General features: G+C 46.7%; 2 protein-coding genes across 6 annotated transcripts in view; one reads left to right on the top strand and one right to left on the bottom strand.

Moving 5' to 3' along the window:
* Window positions 1-1119: 1119 nt before the first annotated feature.
* Coq9 (coenzyme Q9) lies at window positions 1120-14171 on the bottom strand. Its single transcript, XM_005388389.2, has 9 exons — window positions 14025-14171; window positions 10803-10971; window positions 9248-9383; window positions 5987-6129; window positions 5644-5728; window positions 3821-3925; window positions 2428-2583; window positions 2070-2123; window positions 1120-1747 (listed from the first exon to the last, which is right to left on the bottom strand). The coding sequence occupies exons 1-9, from the start codon at window positions 14098-14100 to the stop codon at window positions 1712-1714; spliced, it is 960 nt and encodes a 319-aa protein (XP_005388446.1). The 5' UTR covers window positions 14101-14171; the 3' UTR covers window positions 1120-1711.
* Ciapin1 (cytokine induced apoptosis inhibitor 1) overlaps window positions 14169-17567 on the top strand; it is a 16362-nt gene continuing 12963 nt past the window's right edge. For 2 of the 5 annotated variants that reach the window (XM_013516203.1, XM_013516204.1), the window contains exon 1: window positions 14268-14665. The gene's annotated coding sequence lies outside the window, so the exon portion shown is untranslated. The other 3 variants (XM_005388391.2, XM_005388390.2, XM_013516205.1) reach the window with 3 other exon arrangements.

Here is a 17567-nt window from a genome sequence, read left to right as displayed (position 1 = left end):
GAGCTACATAATGAGTTCAAGGTCAACTTGAACTACACAGCAAGATCCTGTCTCAAAGGGAGAGGCGGAGAGGCTGAGGATGTAGCTCAGCGTAAAGGCACTGGGATCAATCCTCAGTACCAAAAAAAAAAAAGACTTCTAAACAGCTTAGAGAAGAATGGGCCTCTAAAGAGTGGAAGTTGAAAAGAGACCTTTAAACAGAAACCAGCAGGAGCTACATTTAAAGGCCAGAAAAGTAATCAGAGAATAAAAAGGAGTTAGCTGTAGCAGGGAGTGACATCTCTTCCAGGGACTAGGGCAGGGGCACTGAGTGACCCTTTCTCCACCACCTGTGATTCAGTCTTCTGCTGAGTGTGAGATGGACACTATGAAGGAAAAAGAATGCAATGAAATGTGCAATAGTACTGCAGGAACCTCACAGGGTGTCAAGAGACACAAAGAACCTGAGGTATGGAAAGGGCCTAGCATAAGACACAGAAGAGACCTGAGTTCCCACTAACTCCTGCCTTCCCCACCGATACTCAGCCACTTTAAGGCAGGTTAGGACAAAGCACCACTCAACCAAAATGGCAAAGGAAGTCAATAAACTAAAGGATGTAGGATGTATCACTGTGGCTAGGTAAACAGCCCCTGGGTTCAATCCCCAGCACAGTAAGAAAAAGAGCTGGGCATGGTAGCGCATGCCTATAATCCCAGCACTCAGGAGGCTGAGGCAGGAGGCTTGTTGTGAGTTCAAGACCAGCCTGGGCTACAAAGTGAGCTCAAGGCCAGCCTGAACTACACAGACCCTGTCTCAAAAAAGACAAGAAAAAAGAAAAAGAAACACAGAAAGGAAAAGAAAAAGAATGTATCACTGAAGTGGTCAGCCGCAGAGACAGCCAGGGGAGCTAATGGTCTGGAGGAAAGGCCTAGGTCCATCTCCTTCTTGTGACCGATGGGAAGACCCAGATCCAGAGATGCGCAGCTGCCATCACTGCCCCTCAGTACTGCCCCGCTGAGGCTGTGCCAGGGCCAGAACGCAGGTTGCCGGCAGCTAGACTCAAGCCTCTTTCCTAACACTGCTGCCTCTCGCTGGGGTCCTGGATACCTATCTTGGATTAGATAGAAACGTAATAGGCAACTGCTTCAAACGTATTTATTTTTTACAGATCCTAAATACATTGATAAATCCTCAGTGCACATCGGCATAATGTGATGACAGGACTGGAATCACACCACTTTCCAGCTGGCACTGATCTCATGGGGTGGGTGGCAGCTTTCTGAGGGGATCCACAGGAGTGGCCGCTCAGGCCGTCAGCAGGGAACTGTGTTCACTCAGGCGCTGTGCTGGGGATGAGCTGCCACCTTGTGGTAGGTTCACACCTTACTGTCTTTGGAGCCCTGGAGCATTTCTAAAGCATCTAAACCCTGATCAGGATGCGCGTGAGGCCACAACAGGGACGTGCGGAGCTTCCTGTGCTTGGATGCATCACATTTTTTAATCACACGGCTGCAATACAGAAATGCATCCGAAGGCTTGGGCCTGCAGTGCCAGGCCCGGACGGATCATCAAGTGCCCTGTGGTTTCCAGCTGACTGTGGAAGTGACTCTGGAGTCCTTCACTGTGTGCTCGTTAACATCCTATTCCATGGATGATGCTCCATACTTCTCAAAGCCCTTTAAATCTACTCGCTTGTTTTCTTCCAGGCACTCTGGCTTACTTCCCTTCTTCTCACCGGCGCTGGTTTAGACCTGTCAGATTCTTGAGCTGACACAAAGAGGGAAAGAGTAGTGAGATCTTGCCCTGCCTTGAAGAAAGCACTGGGAAAGACCAAGGTTTGCAAGGCAGCAGGCATGGTTATGACACCCCAGAGTTCTGGAATCAGTAAAGTTTCCTGGTGCCAGTAAAAAAAAACCTACTGAGGTAGGGCATTTTGCATCAAGACTGACACTGGGGCTGAACCAGTGTCAGTCTTACTATTAGCTTTGAGTTTAAGGCTACGAGCTATGTGGGGTCAGTGACACAAGAGTAAGCTTCAGGGGGCCAGAGCAGGATGCGGGTAGGCAGGGGTAAGTTGGGCAGTACTCACTGTCACCGCTGCACCCATGAGTCCTTGCACCAGTGCCTCTCCAGTAGACTTTACCTAGAAGAGTACAGGTCAGGTTCTCTTAAGTACCAGCACCAGCTCAAAGGTGGGAAAGGGACAAATCAGGAAGCCTATGAGCCCCCACAGGTGAGGTCACAATGGAGGAGGAGCCTATGGACAACACACAAGGGGCAAGGCACAGCTCTTAAGGAAGGGCTGGTAGGAGGAGGAACCAGCCAGGCTCCCTGCAAGGACCCTTGGAATAGTCAGCTGAGGCCCTAGAGAGCAAGACATCAGCTGTGGCCTGAGGAGGATGGGTGTGCTGACTGAAGAGGTTTCCAAATGGCCGGTCCCCAGCTACCTGCTTGGCAGTATGGCCCATGTTCATTGCATCATTAATCCGGTTTTCCAGGAAGCGCCAAGTATCCTCAAAATCTGGGGACGAGTCCTGCATCATCACCAGCTCTGTTGTGTTGTAGATGCCAGCTAGCACGGCTCGGCGGGTGTACCAGTTAAACTGCAGAGAAACGCCGCCAGGAAGGTGTGTTACTACTGCTGCTCTGGGCGGAGGGGAGCCTGAGGAAGTTCCTCCCCAAGACTTCAGGGACTCCCAGGCTCCCTTCTAATTTCTTCTTTCTCTCAAGATACATGCGATGTCTACATTAATGTCAAAAGCCTGGCTGGGCATCAGAACCGCCTGAGCTCCTGGGCTCAATCTCCAGCATTTACAGTCAGTGGGCTTGAACGATATCAGGATGTTGAATCAGCATCCCAAGTGATCTGAGGACCTCTAACCCATTTGGACCTGCTTGGGAAAAGACCAAATCTTAGGACATCTGAGTCCCTGGGAGGTGCTGCAATTAGCCAGTTACGACCAAGCCTTTGTGTGTTTGTAAGCAGGGTGAGGGCTGAGGCAGGATCAGGGACAGGTTATAACACCTGGGCAGAGCTGAGAGTTCAAGTCCCTCCACGACTTCTGCTGGTTCTGGCTAACGACCCTTCAGGGGACCAGCTCAGCTGCTTGTTGTTTTATTCCTTTAATTTCTTCGCTTTCTAATTTCGTTTTCCTATCATCTCTGTTGGTGGTATACTCCCCCATGGAGGAGGCTTATTAGAGCACTTTGTTATAAGTGTGGTGGGAGTATCTGTGTGCCTCCTTATCTTGGATCCCACAAAATACCATCACAGTTTAATTTATTTTATGAAGGTGTACTCTGTTTTCTTTATTTCCCACCAGAAACATGGTAACATTAACAAGTCAGATATTTTCCTCATTTATACCCTTTTAAAAGAACTTATTGATTACTTAGCAAAGCAGGCCACGATGGTAGGGGAAGGCAATTTCTTTTTAAAGAAATGCACGTCTCTGTGTCATTCTTTATTTTTTTCAAAAGTCAGTCTCAGGAAAGACAAACACTGAGGGATTCTGCGGCAGAATCTGTATCTTAGCAGAGTGAGGAGAAAACGGTTGTAAAAAAAGTAGTCCAATCACAAGGGCTCTTGGGGCCTCATGCAGTCACTGTAGGCGGGAAGGAATAATCACTGTTTGTGGCTAGAATGCTGCTCTCTGAGTAAAGATGACCCAGATTTACTGAAGGCCTTCCTCAGACCTTAGATGGCAACGATACTGTACACATGTGGGTACACACACATACACACACACACTTGTGATCAAAGAAATTTCACAAAATTGCTGAAGAAATGCTTAAGTCAGGCCTTTCCTGATGTACAGTGGACCTGCAGAAAACACTCACATCAGTGGACTGGTCCCCAGCATAATGCCACATTTCATCCACCATGCTGGTTAGCAGGCTTAGGCTGGGTGGGATGTTTTGAGGGAGCAGAAGGATGCTGAGGGCCTGCGGAGAGAATAACAGGAAGTTTCTGTACACAGGGAACAACAGCACCTAGGTGGCTCTACAGAGTACAGCTCTGGTTCTGAGACCCACAGTCTCCACCCCTAGTGCGAACTAGCAGCTAATGACCCTGACTACAGCTGATGGGAGCCAGGTCATGCTTTTATCCTAAGCTGGCCCAGTCAAATTCTCCCTCCCTAACATTTGGAATTGGGAACACAGACAGCCCAAGGGTCCAGATTGGTCTGGAGTCCTGAAAGCAAGCACGGTGAGGGCACCCCACTCTGTCACAAAGTTAGAAGCAGACGGCAGGAGAGGGCAAAAGGGAAGGGAATGTAGGGCGGCTTCTAGGATCACACACAAGGCCACCCCCAGGGCCCAGCAGCAATCCTGCCCAGGAAGTACCACCTCAGTATCACAGTAAATTCCTCCCCATTCTTTTGCTCAATTCAAGTTGACTTCTATTTCCTAAAAGCAAAAATCCTTCAGTTTATACTAGCAGTGACTCAAACCAGACCACTCTCCTAGCAGACACAGCGCCACCCAGCCTGCTAAGTCCAAGTTGTATCACTTTACAAGTGCTAAAATCTAGGGGCTGTTGCCTGGGGAGCTGGACTGGCTGGAAGTTTTCTTAGTGAAACAGCTCAGAAGGAAACTGCATGAATCAGCGAGGCAGTGAGGGCCTGATGTGTACGCTTCCAGGGGTTCAACTGCAGGAGGCAGGACTGACTCGTGCTGCATTCCCCTCACACCCAGCTGGGGCCAGGCACAAAACAGGGGCTCAGGTATCTGTCAACCAGAAGGCTGAAATTACAAGCTCAAAGGAGTCTTCCAGCTGGACTGCAGATATTGAATGCTTCAGTCCTTCACATTTCTGACATGTTTTGACTCTGAACTCAAGGAATGGATGGCGGGTGTGGTGGCACATGCCTGTAATCCCAGCACTCCGGAGGCAGAGGCAGGAAGATGTTGTGAGTTTGAGACCAGCCTGGGCTACAAAGTGAGCTCAAGGCCACCCTAACTGCATAGTGAGACCCTGTCTCAAAAAGACAAAAAAAAAAAAAAAAAAAAAAACACCTCAAGGAATGGCTCACACTGTGACATGATTTGACATAGGAAAAAGAAACCCTCAGAAAAGTTGAAAAAAAACAAACAAACATGGAATGAATACTCCTTTATCCAAGGATCACAATGAAAATTGGACAACAAGTCCCAGTCCTTGAGATCAGAAACACGACAGGGCTATTAAAATTATTATTTGGAGAGGGACACAGTCTCACTATCTAATTCAAATTGACTTTGAACTTGTGGTGATCCTGTACCTCAGCCTCCCCGGGCTAGGATTACAGATGTGTGCCACTACACCCAGCTAGTACGGAGCTATTACTGAAGATAAGCAATAAAATCTTCTGCCAATTTTAACCTCTTTTAGAGATTCTTCCTTGTGGAAGATCTAGTGGCACACTCAGGCCACTAGACCCTCATCTGAGATGTGCAGCCACTCATGTCCAGGAATTGTGACACAGATGGCTTAGAGTTGCTCTCTTTGCATGCCCAAGCTTGAAACCTAGCTCTACCAACCATACCATGTATTCCTGGGCTTATGGAGAAGAATAAAGAGCTAAGTTCTCAATAGTGTGCAAGGTCCTCTGAGTGAAAGGTGTTGAGAATGAGAAATATTGTATCATTGGTGCTTTGGGGCCTGGATATGGACTCTGTACCCGGGGCCAGTGCTCAATGTACGGGATCAGCATTCTCAGTCTGGTTTCCACTGCATCCCTCAGGAACTGGTCTGTCTTCCTCTTCCTGGAAGAGGGAAAAGAAAACAGTGTGTCTCTGGGTCACAGGCAGGGGTTCAGTGCGGCATTGCTCACTCAACCTGGGGAGGCAGGTCCCACCGGCTCCTGACACTGATCTCATGAAAGCTGCTACACTGGGTCCCTTCCAAGCAGCAAGGCTGTTAGTGCTACTCACGTTTGGCTCTGTTTGGGTTGGTTTTCTGGGATCAGCTGTTGCAATCAGAGTCCCCCTTCCTCAGCAGTCACCCTGAGTGACAGGACTTACTCTGCCTGGCCCAGCTGCACCAGCTTCTGCTCCTCTTGTAGAATGTGGGTAAGCCGAGTGTTGCACTGGGTTACAAAATGCAGTATCAGCTCACTGCCGTTGTTCTCAAACATGCTGGCTGCTGCACTGGAGAGACCCAGCGACTACAGGAAGGGAAAAAAAAACAAAACAAAACAGAAACGTGGTGGGCAGGGGTCATGGATGTTTGTTGCCAGGTCATCAATGTGCCTCTTCCAGTTGCAGGGGTGGGACACTTTCTGCCAGACCCCCACTCTTCACTCCAGCCCCTCTGATTCTGGTGAAGCTGACCACCACCAGCCCCTGCAACTCCCACCAAGACCCACAGTGTGTGTGCGAGGCATGGGCTCCAGGCTTGCACGACCGGAGGGGAATGACTAGCTCTGGAGTGGGCACATGACTGAGTGAGCTCTTAGAAGTGTACCTAGCACTGAAAGGAAAGTCCTCTTTCCACTGGGGCTGCTATGCCATTTTCAGTCCTGCACAGGAAGTGTACACTGAGAGGGAGCTTGGAGAGGAAAGCAAAAAAAAGCGTCACAGACAGTAGCAGCACAATCTAGGACTGAGCCAGAGTTACTTCCAGACTTTCCTGTCATTACATGAGCCCAAGCATCCCCCTTCTACCAGGGGTAAGCAATAGCTGAGCTCTGGTACCTGAACCCTGGAGCCCCAGTACCACCAGGCCCCTGGGGGAAGCACTCAGAACTCCCTGCCTAACCCACTCACTTCACCTGGATTTCTTGGACATCAGATCTGTCAGTGTTTAGAACAAAACTTTCTCAATGAGTTGTCAAGGAGTTAACAGAGCACAGAAAGCTTTTGAGGGCCCTGATGCATAGCAATCACTGAGGACTGTTGAGAAGCTTTTATTGGAAGCAGAACTGACAGCAGCAGGAAAGGAACACAAATATATTAGATGTGCATTCCTACTGCTAGGAGGGAAAACTGCCTCTCTTTTGGAAAAGCGTGTAGCTTTTATAGAGGGCAAGTTGGCAGAAAGAGCTACAGGATTAACACGGTGAGGGTGTGCTTACTACATGCAGGCACTTTGCTAGCACCTGCATCATCACAACAGCTGTGTTGGGTGGGTATTATTATCACCACTTTATAAATGAGGAATCTGGGGGTTTAAGCGCTTGTCCACAAGGTTAGATGCCCTTTATAAGGGTGTAAAAAGAACCTCAAGAATATACCTACTCGTGGACCAGCTAGGAAGTCAATGTCAGTTCCAAACCTATCCTTCAGGGCTTATACTGTGATGCAGAGGCTGGGACGCAGCAAAGCACATTTCTGGCTCCCCTGACAAGACCTACCACAGGGTCCCTAGAGTCGGGCGGAGGAGGAAGAAGGGACTGGCTTCTTCCTGTTGCCAGCTGAGGTTCCTGGGAGCAGCACCCCAGTGAGGCCTCTTCACCGGCAGCCACAGCTCACTCCTGAAGCAGCAGCTCAACCCAGTCTGCAGTTATCCCAACACCCACAGAACTGACTTGACCTACCACCGCCCTCTCCTCATGCTCCTAGCTCTGCCTCTCAGGGTGGGTGGCATCCCCAAAGGATCCTCCCTCCCAGCACAGACTCCAGTGCTAGCTTAGCAGTGTCTCTTCTTCACAGACCTGAGATTCCCCTTCTTGGGGCTGTCCTTCCAGCATCCAGTTTGAATACAGTAAGTCCTCGATTTACAAATATTCGAGTTGGGAACTTGCACAGGTGTACTGTGTAAGACTCATTGTCAGCTTATGAATGAATCCAAGTCTGACCTAAGAACAATGGAACGAATGGAACTCGTTTGTAAGTTAAGGACTTACTTTATTCCTACTCTTCCTTTTGGTCCCTCAGCCTTGGCTGGAGCTGCTTCCTGCAGTTACTTTCTCCACAGTATCTTATTCTTTTCATCCTGTTACAACCACCCCCAAATCTGGCCGGCTTCCACTGGGCCTGCTCTTGAAAACACCACCATGAACCCACATGCGTAAGCTGGCAACACTGGGGCCATCTCGTCCCATGTCCAATGTTCCACCAAACCCACCCCTTATTTCTAGTGCAGTGCCATCACTCTAAGCCAGACAGCCTCATCTCTCCCGGAGGGCTGCAGCAGCCCCTGAAGACTCTATCTGGCTCCATCTACTCCCACTCGCTCAGCAATGCTGTGAAATGGAAACTCAACTCGGTATCTTTGATTAGTCTTAGAACAAAAGCCTATATCCCTGACCTTTAGCACGTTGTCAGATTTGAAAGAACTGTCAAAGCGCCACAGACTTTCTCCAGTCTTACTCAAGTCTCTCTCCCTTCACTGTGCTTGATGGTTTCCTTTGGTTCTCCTAACACCACATGCTTCTTTCCAGTTTCTGCATGTAACTTCTCTATCTGGATTTGTCCATCCCCCGGGTCCCTGCTCAAGTCAGATAAAGCAAGAGTCATTCCTCAGTTCACAGCCTTTACAGATCAGGTCACTCTACTGCATGTCCTGATAGCACCTTTTCTTGATAGCACATGTCACATTTTAGAAGTATACACAGTATATGTTTGATTAATCCCTGCAGCAAGCTGGGGATGAGATGTGACTGTCCTTCCCGCAGGTTGTTCTCACATGGTATCTAGATGACTTTGTACACATGGCCTAAACATGAGCCTGTTACTTCATCTACAGCAGCTGTCTGTTGCAATGAAGGATCAAAAGCTGTCAGACTTACTGACAGAAATACAGTGTGTTGGTCTCAAGTCGTATCCTCTTGGGGGTTTTCAAATATCACATCTCATTAATTCTATGATGCACATTTTTTTTTTTAGACAGTCTTACTATCTAGTTCAGGTTGCCCTTGAATTCATTATACAGACCGGGCTAAAATATGGTAATTTTGATCACAACTATTTCTTAGCTAAGGCTGTCTTAGAAAACGTAGTTCCTGCCAGGCATGATAGTACACACCTATAATCCCAGTACTGGAGAGGCTGAGGCAGGAGGACTGCCGCATAAGTTTCACAGCAGCTTGGGATACACTGTGAGTTCAAGGCCAGCCTGGACTACATAGTGGCAACTCTTTAAAATTAAAAAACAATCCCATTTCTACCTTATTGTCCACTCCCCCCGACCCCCCGGCTCCAAAAAAAAACCCTAAACAACCAAACAAAGCCAGACAATCCTGCTGGGAGCACTCTGAACTGGGCTGGAAGGCATGAGGCACTCTCACATGGTCTGACTCCTGGCTGTCACTGCTCAGGCTGCGCCACCTCACCTATACACACCTGGGCTCCCTGGGCAATGGCCTCTGCTGTCCAGCCATGGGCAGGTACAAACTCCAGGGCTGCTGTCAGGATGCGGTGCTGCAGCTGCTCCTCGCTCTCATAGTCCTCCTCCTCTTCCCCGCTCTGGTCTGTGTACCTGGGACACAGAGACAGAGGCCCCCACACTTCACCTCCCTGTTCACTGCCTGACAGGCAAGATGGGTGATAAGCACACGAGAAGAGGACATTAACTTCTGTGTCACTATGGATATTTTCCTGCCAATGAAAACACTGGCATCTTTGTCATCTGATCACTGGCAGAAGGGACCCAGTGAGCCCATCCATACTGTCATATGAAGCCAATGCCCTACCTTGAGGTCCTGGGTTTCCCTGTTTACAGCCTTTAGCACACTATGCTCGAGGGCTTCCTTATCTGTAATCTGCACCACACTGTAACTCTACCTTCTCATGAAGGGGGATGGCTGCATTATTCACAGGGCCAGGCACACAGAAGATCTTCAAAAAATACTTGTTGAATTGAAATCAAAAGTACTTTAACTAGGAAACCAGATACAGATGATGAATGCGCTCATTTTACATTGAAGAACACTCAATTTCCAGCGACAGGAATAGTAAACAAATCTAATGGCAATGTAACTTACTGCCTTTTGGGAAGACAATTTGGCCCCACATATGTAACTAACATTAAATGTGCTTATCTTTTATCTGCCCCTCCTTCCCCCTCTTCTTCCTTCCCTCCCTCTTCTTGCTAGGAATCAAGCTCAGAGCCTTGTGCTTGCTGGGCAAGCATTCTACCACGGAGCCATGCTCCCAGTCCAAATAAGCTATCTTTTGACTCAGCACTCCCACTTCTAAGAAGCATCACACATTTTCTTTTCTGTTTTTTTCTGTCTTTTTGAGACAGGGTCTCACTATGCAGTTCAAGTTGGCCTTGAGCTCACTTTGTAGCCCAGGCTGGTCTCGAACTCACAACAATCCTCCTGCCTCTGCCTCCCAAGTGCTGGGATTACAGGCAGGTACCATCACGCCTGGCTTTATACATTTTCTTATACTATCCTTCACACCATGAAGGAATCCAAATGTTCATCAGTAAGAGAGGTTAAATAAATTTTGGTACACTCATTGCTGCAATGTTGTATAACCACTAAAATAAGGTAAATTATGTAAAGACATTAAAAATATTACTGTTGAATAAAATAACAGGCTCTGGGACATCAGTAGAGCATAATCAATCATGTATTATATATACATTTATATGTGAAATACGATTAGAGAAACGTTTAAGAGGATATTCACAAAAATGTCAGCAGGATTATCTCTGTGCAGGATTTCAGGTAATTTCTGCTTTATTTTTGTGAACTTTTCAGTATTGTTTAGATGTATCAAAATGTTTTAGGAACCACTTTTATGAAAACAATAGGTTCTTTTCAAGGATAGCCTTGGAAATGATGGAACATGAATAAGGCAATGGAAAGGAGAGAGGAAGTAGAGGAGACAGAGTTATCCACGCATGCAAACTGGCCACGAACGGCTGGACTGGGGTTCTGGCACCTACCTGGGGGGTGGGCGAGGAGGTTCTGCATGGGGTTTTTCTGTCCCCTGTGTCTCAGAATGCTGCTCAGAAAAAGATGGGGGAGGCTGCTGCTTGTGCTCCTCTGAAGACCTTAGTCGCACAGCTGAAGCACGGAAGGCACGAGACACCGGGGGCGGGTGGCAGCGCGACACTGAAACAGAAGCTGAGCTGGTCAGCCAGAAAATTCACCAGAGGAGGTTGAGGCCCACAGTGGAAATAAAAACCAGGAGGAAACGCAGGGCAGAGGCTCCTCGAAGCACTAACCCTTTACCCCACACAAAAATGTTGGGTAAACGAGCACCTGCAGACAATGATGGTGAACAGAACACCCACCTGGCTGTTCGGCCTGTAGCCTGTTTCTACCACTTGCCTGATGGGTGGTAATATACCTCAACACATTGTTTGTTTGTTTGTTTTTTCTTTTTTTTTGGTACGGAGGTTTGAACCCAGTGACTGCCACACGGCCACATCTCCAACCTTTACTATTTGTTATTTTTGAGACAGGGTCTTGCTAAGTTGCAAGTCCAGACTGGACTTGAACTTGTGATTCATCTGCCTCAGCCTCCCAAGTAGCTGGGACTATAGGTAGGCATGCACCACCACACCCAGTTTGGCAGTAACTTTAAAAGGGGTTAGGGTCATCTTAGGGAGGTGGCCTTGGGTGAAACTACATTAATGTGTGTTCAAATCTTTATAGGCCAAGGTTAAGGCCTAGTTAAGAACAGGGTACAGTAGGATCATTATGTACTTCAAACACTTACACAAAATGTGAGAAAGGGCCCAAGAGACGCAGGCAGGGCGAGGGAGAGGAGAGGCAGGGGTTAAAAAAAGAATTAAGAAATGTCATGTACAAGTACCAGCTCCCCAATGTAATCAGTATGTATAACTAACATGACCAGTTTAAAGAAAAAATAGAGCAGTGAAGAGCCTGGCTGGAGTTTTGTCAAGGAGAGAATCTTTGTCAGATATACTGATTTATGAAAAACTACACAAATCTATAAAAAAATATACTAAGCAAAAATCTTACAGAAAAAATACATTTAAATGAAATCTTAGGATAGGGAAACTAAGGTAAAACAAAACAATGTACAGTTAAAGATCTGGCACAATATAGATGAGGTACGAGACAGATTTCTGGGGTAACGGTAATGGTCTCGCTATAAGATTTTAGGATATGCAAATGTATACAACTGTCACAATTTACAACTGTCACAACTGTATAAGATTTGTGTGCTTCACTATATATTAGTAGCACTCAACAGAAGAAGAGTAAATGGTGGAGGGATACACCTCAGTGATGCAGCACTTGCCTAACATGCATGAGGCCATGGATTCAACCTCCAGTAGAGCAAAAAACAAAACAGTAAACACTGAACTCTGGTTAAGGACATGTATACTGAATGTTTAGAGATAAACAATATTGAGATCTGCAGTAAATACATCAGAAATCAAACTGAAGTAATGAATGGCATAACAGATATTCAGAAGCTATTGTGGATATACAAGTGTTCACAACTCCTTCAACTTGTCTGTATGTTTGAAAATTTTTATGATATAATGTTGGGGAAGAAGAAAGTATGAGTTTATGCTCAGGAAACACACTCCTGACTTTTAGTAAGTGGGGAGGTATATGCAACTTAGTAACACCCTGACTCAAAATTTAAAAAGGCCTGAGGATGTAGCTCAGTGCAAAGGCTCCACATACAATTCGCAGTAATGCAAAAAGAGATGCCATAAATATACCTCAAACCTTTTTGTAGACATGTGCTCTTATTTCTTTTGCATAAATATGTAAAAGTAGATTTGCTGGGTCATAGGCATTATTTTTACTAAACATATTTAGCCTGGAATTTTGTATCAAAAGTTAGAAAAAGGCATTCATTAAAAAAAAAGGGGGGGTCCAGGCGTGGTGGTGTATGCCTGTAATCCTAGCACTCAGGAGGCTGAGGCAGGAGGATCGTTGCAAGTTCGAGGCCAGCCTGAGCTATAGAGTGAGCTCAAGGCCAGCCTGAACTACATAGCAAGACCCTGTCTCAAAAAGACCAAAAAAAAAAAGGCCTAGGGAAACCAGGCATGGCAGCATATGCCTGTATTTCCAGCACTTGGGTGGCTAATGCAGCAGGACCTCAAGTTCAAGACCAGCCTGGGCTCCACAAAGTTCAAGGTCAGCCCAGACCACATAGCTAGATGACCCTGTCTCAGCAAACAAATAACTCAGGAAAAAAATGACATTGAAAGAAACACAGAACAGTATATAAAAAATGTCAGTATTTTAGTATACATACTAAAAGGGAAAAAATTCCCTAAATGGAAAAAAAATGGAGCAAACATCCCTAACTTTGAAAAGGAAACGTGAGGTCCCAAAGTATGATTTTGGAACAACTATTCATAAGGAAAAATATCAAGGGAAATCCATATGTGGTGGCACAAGCCTGTAATCCCAGCTGTTCAAGAGGCTGAAGCAGGAGGACAGCTGTTTGAGTCCAGCCTGGGCAACTTACTGAGATTCTGGTTTCTCAAAATATAAAAAGGGCTTGTGATGTAACTCGTGCAAAGGCCCTGGGTTCAATCCCCAATACCAGCAAAAAATTGTTTTCAAGTGAAACAAAAGAGACTATCTCATTAGGCACGTATTTATGTTAGTATGTCAATGCGTTGTACGTTCCGTTTGTGGAAGGTGATATGGTTTTCTACTCATGATAGTGATATAAAGGTTCCTTTTTAAGTGAATGTCTATTTTTAGGATATTCAGACGCATAAACAAAAATAGAGTATATAGCAACAAAGGTGGCAAAAGAATGTCACAGAATTAGTGAAACAGTAAGCAACATGGCTGACTTGGGATAACAGACTGGACCGCTATATCCTTTTCCAACTGTTCTTCGGGAGATCCTGGTCCCGGGACCAATGACAATGGACTTCAGAATGCGTCTGTGATCGTCAGTTCTGCAGCCAACAAGCACTCCCAGCCCTCTCTGAAGCCGTTCATTACCTCTTGACCCCGGAGTGACAGGCTCTGCCCTGCAGCTCTAGCCCCTCACCGCTGAAGCAAGCCGGCCAACCAGCTCGTTCCAGGCCGCTACGCCCTTCACCTCACCTTCCTCCGGGTCACCAGGTTAAGCTTCTTCGCCCCGCACCCAGCCCTGGCCGGCCTCGCCCGGCTACCCCGGTCTCCCCTTCTCCCTGGCTTGGTCGCCTCCTCACCAGGTAGGCAACGCAGCTGCAAAAGCCTCCAGCCCGCCCGGCCTAGGACGCCAGTCACCGCCGCTGCCGCCGCCATCTTGGAAGCGGGCACCCGCGCTGACGACAGCGACGCGACGGGTAGAAAACACCGCACAACTGGTTCCGCCCTCTTCCGCGGGGGCCTCCTTCTCCTCTCGCGAGAGGCGTGAGACGCAGACGGGGTGGTTACAGCGAAGCCGGGAGCCAGCCAGGCGCGAGGTGAGTGTGTTCGAGGTAATCCGAGTCCTCAGCCCTTCCCAGCGGTCCTCTCTGGGCCCACTGTTGACCTGCATTCCCCCATTTTCTCTTCCCAGCCCTCTTAGGGCTGTGGCCTCGGCCATCCCGCGGAGAACCCTCGGGGAACCCCCGAGGGCTTGTGCTGGGGAAGCCGGTGTGAGGGGCAGCGCCGGCCGTGCTCGTCCCGGGCTCCTGGCGCGGTGGCTTCGGTCCTCCGTACGCGCGCAGCCGGCCTCGGGCACTGCGCGGGAAAAGCCCCGAGCTGGGGCACGGGGACGCGGTCTGCGGCTCGGTCCTAGCCGGAGCCAGCCTTTGTGACCTTGGGTCTCAGTTCCTAAGAAGTTTTGGTCTCGGACGGACCCGGGTAGCACGATACGAAAGCTTAGGTATGTCCGAACCCCCAGGTTGTCAGTTTGAACTCAGGACTTGTGTGAACTTCCAACGTATTGAGTATTTCCCAAACTTGCTGGATCGGACGAATCTAGGATGCTTGTTAATAAAACAAACATCCAGGTTTTTGTTCCAGAGGGAACAAAATTGTTCGCCTGATTCAGTGTCTAGGCGTGGTCCAGAACCCTTGCTTTAGCTAACAATGGCTCCGGGTGATTTGTAGGATCTGTGAAGTTTGGGAGAGGCTGGTGTCCTTGTTTCCCGCATTTCTGAGTGACTTGGGTGGCTAGCCAAGGTCAGGGTGTTGTTGCTAAATTGAAATGTAAATGCAGAGTAGCACCTCCTTGGGGTACCATTAGGGAAGGCTTAATAATAGGAAGAAGTAAATGGTTTGGTTTTTTGGATTGGGAATAACTGCCACAGGAGCAGGTACTTCTGTAAATGTGTTTGAAGTCCGACCCTTTTATTTATTTATTTATTTATTTGTCTTTTTTGAGACAGGGTCTTGCTATGTAGCTGTGTAGTTCAGACTGGCCTTGAGCTCACTTTGTAGCCCAGGCTGGTGATCTCTCAGCGATCCTCCTGCCTCAGCCTCCCAAACGCTGAGACAGGCATGCGCCACCACACCCAGCTAAACAAATTTGAGCATCGAACTGAGGACCTTGGGTTTGCCAGGCAGGTGCTTGTGCCCTTGAGCTATATCCTCTGCCCCCATCTTCTTATCTGTTAAAATTATTTTGCACTTTTTGTCCCGCCAACAACCTGGTCTCCTCCAGCATGGGCGTGGGGAAAGACATTTTGAGCCAAAAATTTGTCCAAATTTCAAATTTATTTATTTGGTGCAGCACTAGGAATTGAACCTAGGGCCTTTGCAGTGAGCTATATCCTCTAGTTGTCCCCTCTCCCCTATTTGGAGAGGGTGTCTCACAGAGTTGCTAATTGACCAGGCTGTGCTCAAACCTGTGCTCCTTCTGCCTCAGCAGTCTGGTCTCAAACTCACAGGCCTGATTTTCTTTGTTTCAGCCTCTGAATAAGTGAGATATAGGTATGTACCACTGTGCCTATCTAGGCTTTATTTTCTGAGTTCTGCCTACCTATCTTTGAGTAGGTCTTCCTTGTGGAAAGTAATATTTGACATTAGGGTTGGAATCAGGGCTTTGCACATGCTAAGGCAGGACACACTACAATGAACTATACTCCAGCCCCAATTCTGTCACATAAATGTAAATATAAATAAGTATACATACGTATATGGTTTGTTTTGTTTTGAGATGGGGTTTTGCTATGTTATTCAGGCGGGCCTTGAGCTCACTGTAGCCCAGGCTGACCTGGAAATCCTGGTGACCCACCTGCCCAGCCCATTAATTCTCTTGCCTTTGAAAAAGAATTTCTTTTCCCATTGTGTACATGGGAGCTTCAGTTTGTTAATTTTTAGTTAAAATTTCACTTCCTGATAACTATCAGTATTTGGAGAATTTTTTTATGCTCCTAATTTAAAAAGACTTGATCCTTGACTTAAACTAAAGCTCAAACTTCAGTCTTATTTTTAACTTTTGGCTACCTGCGTGTATGTGTTACTGGAGATTGAACTTGGACCTTGCATATACTAGGTAAGTATTCTACCATTGAGCTACATCCCCAGCCCTCGGTCATCCTCTCCCTCCCAAGGAGGAAGCAAGATTTAATATTTCTTGGGTTAAAAATAAACGAGTGCATTTGCATGTGATATTCACAGACATCCGCTTTTACTGTCTACCTATACCATTTTATAAGAGCAATGGGTAAGTGTATGCAGTAGTCAGTTGGAGAGGTATCTGACAAACAAGGTCAATGATGTGACAAGGTCTTCTACTCCACCACCTCTTTTTAGTTGTGAAACTGGGTCCTGAGTCATCGCTCCTAAGTATGTTGGCTTAGATGCTGGGCATTTTTTCCTTCTTTTTTTTTTTTTTTTAAAACAGGTTCACAATAAGAAAACAAAACTCTGATGATGAGAAGTATCACACTTTTGGCTTTAAAAAAATTAAAAGAATATTGTCTCCTATTAGAAAATGCTGACTGAAAGTAGGGGCAATCCCTATTTGGAGGGAGTTGATATTTAATAAATGTATTTTATGAGTTCCCTGTAGCCATGAGATTAGTTCGAGGAGATATGAAAACAAGGCATTTTATTCACAGTCTTCTAATTTACTGACACAGCCCTAGGAGGTGTTGTCTAAGATGTCTTGAAGTGTAGCCTTCACACTGCAGTTCTAAGGGAAAGGAAGCTTGTTAGGAGGACTCTCAGGAGGAAGGTTACTACTGACAAGCATGGCTGAGGGGGACGAAGAACATTTTATAGGACTATTTGTAGCAAAGGCAGATAAACTGGCACTGAAGAAGAAGCCCAGCATTCTCTTAGCATATTGTTTCACTGAACCCTACCAGATCCTGCTGACTGCTTTACATGTATCTTTTCATTATTTTTTACAGCAGCCATGCAGAATACGAGGTTACTGTCCCTGTTCATTGGTGGGAAAATAGATTCAGAAGACAGCAACTTATGGTCATGTATCTAGTAAGAAGACCCATTGGTAGAACTTCAGGCCATTTATTTCTTAAAATTTACTACCTAGCAATCTGTACTCATCTTCTCTGGCTGTTTTTTAAATGTGAAATTGATCCCAAGTTGCTCATCTTAAAAGATTTTGCAAGGGTTTTCTTCAACATCATGTGACAAAAGCTTAACAGTTTCAGTTTTCAGTGTGTGATGTTTTAGGAATTTAAAATCCACAATTAAATAACTAATGAAGCCTGCCTGCCTGCTGCCTGCATCCTTTTACTGGGGATTATAGTCAGATCAGGATTGGTAAAGGATATTCACATGAAGACAAGTAAAAGGCATGATAGAGTGAAAAT

Source organism: Chinchilla lanigera, unplaced genomic scaffold, assembly GCF_000276665.1.
Source record: "Chinchilla lanigera isolate Chin_1 unplaced genomic scaffold, ChiLan1.0 scaffold00032, whole genome shotgun sequence".
NCBI lineage: Eukaryota > Metazoa > Chordata > Mammalia > Rodentia > Chinchillidae > Chinchilla > Chinchilla lanigera.
The sequence above is the reverse complement of the archived record's forward strand: the minus strand, read 5'-3'. Positions and strand labels throughout refer to the sequence as shown.

Excerpts from the sequence above, each read along its gene's own strand:
- Coq9 (XM_005388389.2), bottom strand. The coding sequence starts at position 14,100 with ATGGCGGCGGCAGCGGCGGTGACTGGCGTCCTAGGCCGGGCGGGCTGG. Across the intron at positions 10,972-14,024 it reads GCAGCTGCGTTGCCTACCTG|TGTCGCGCTGCCACCCGCCC; the intron begins GTGAGGAGGCGA and ends CTTCTGTTTCAG. Across the intron at positions 6,130-9,247 it reads CCATTGCCCAGGGAGCCCAG|TCGCTGGGTCTCTCCAGTGC; the intron begins GTGTGTATAGGT and ends CCCTTCCTGTAG.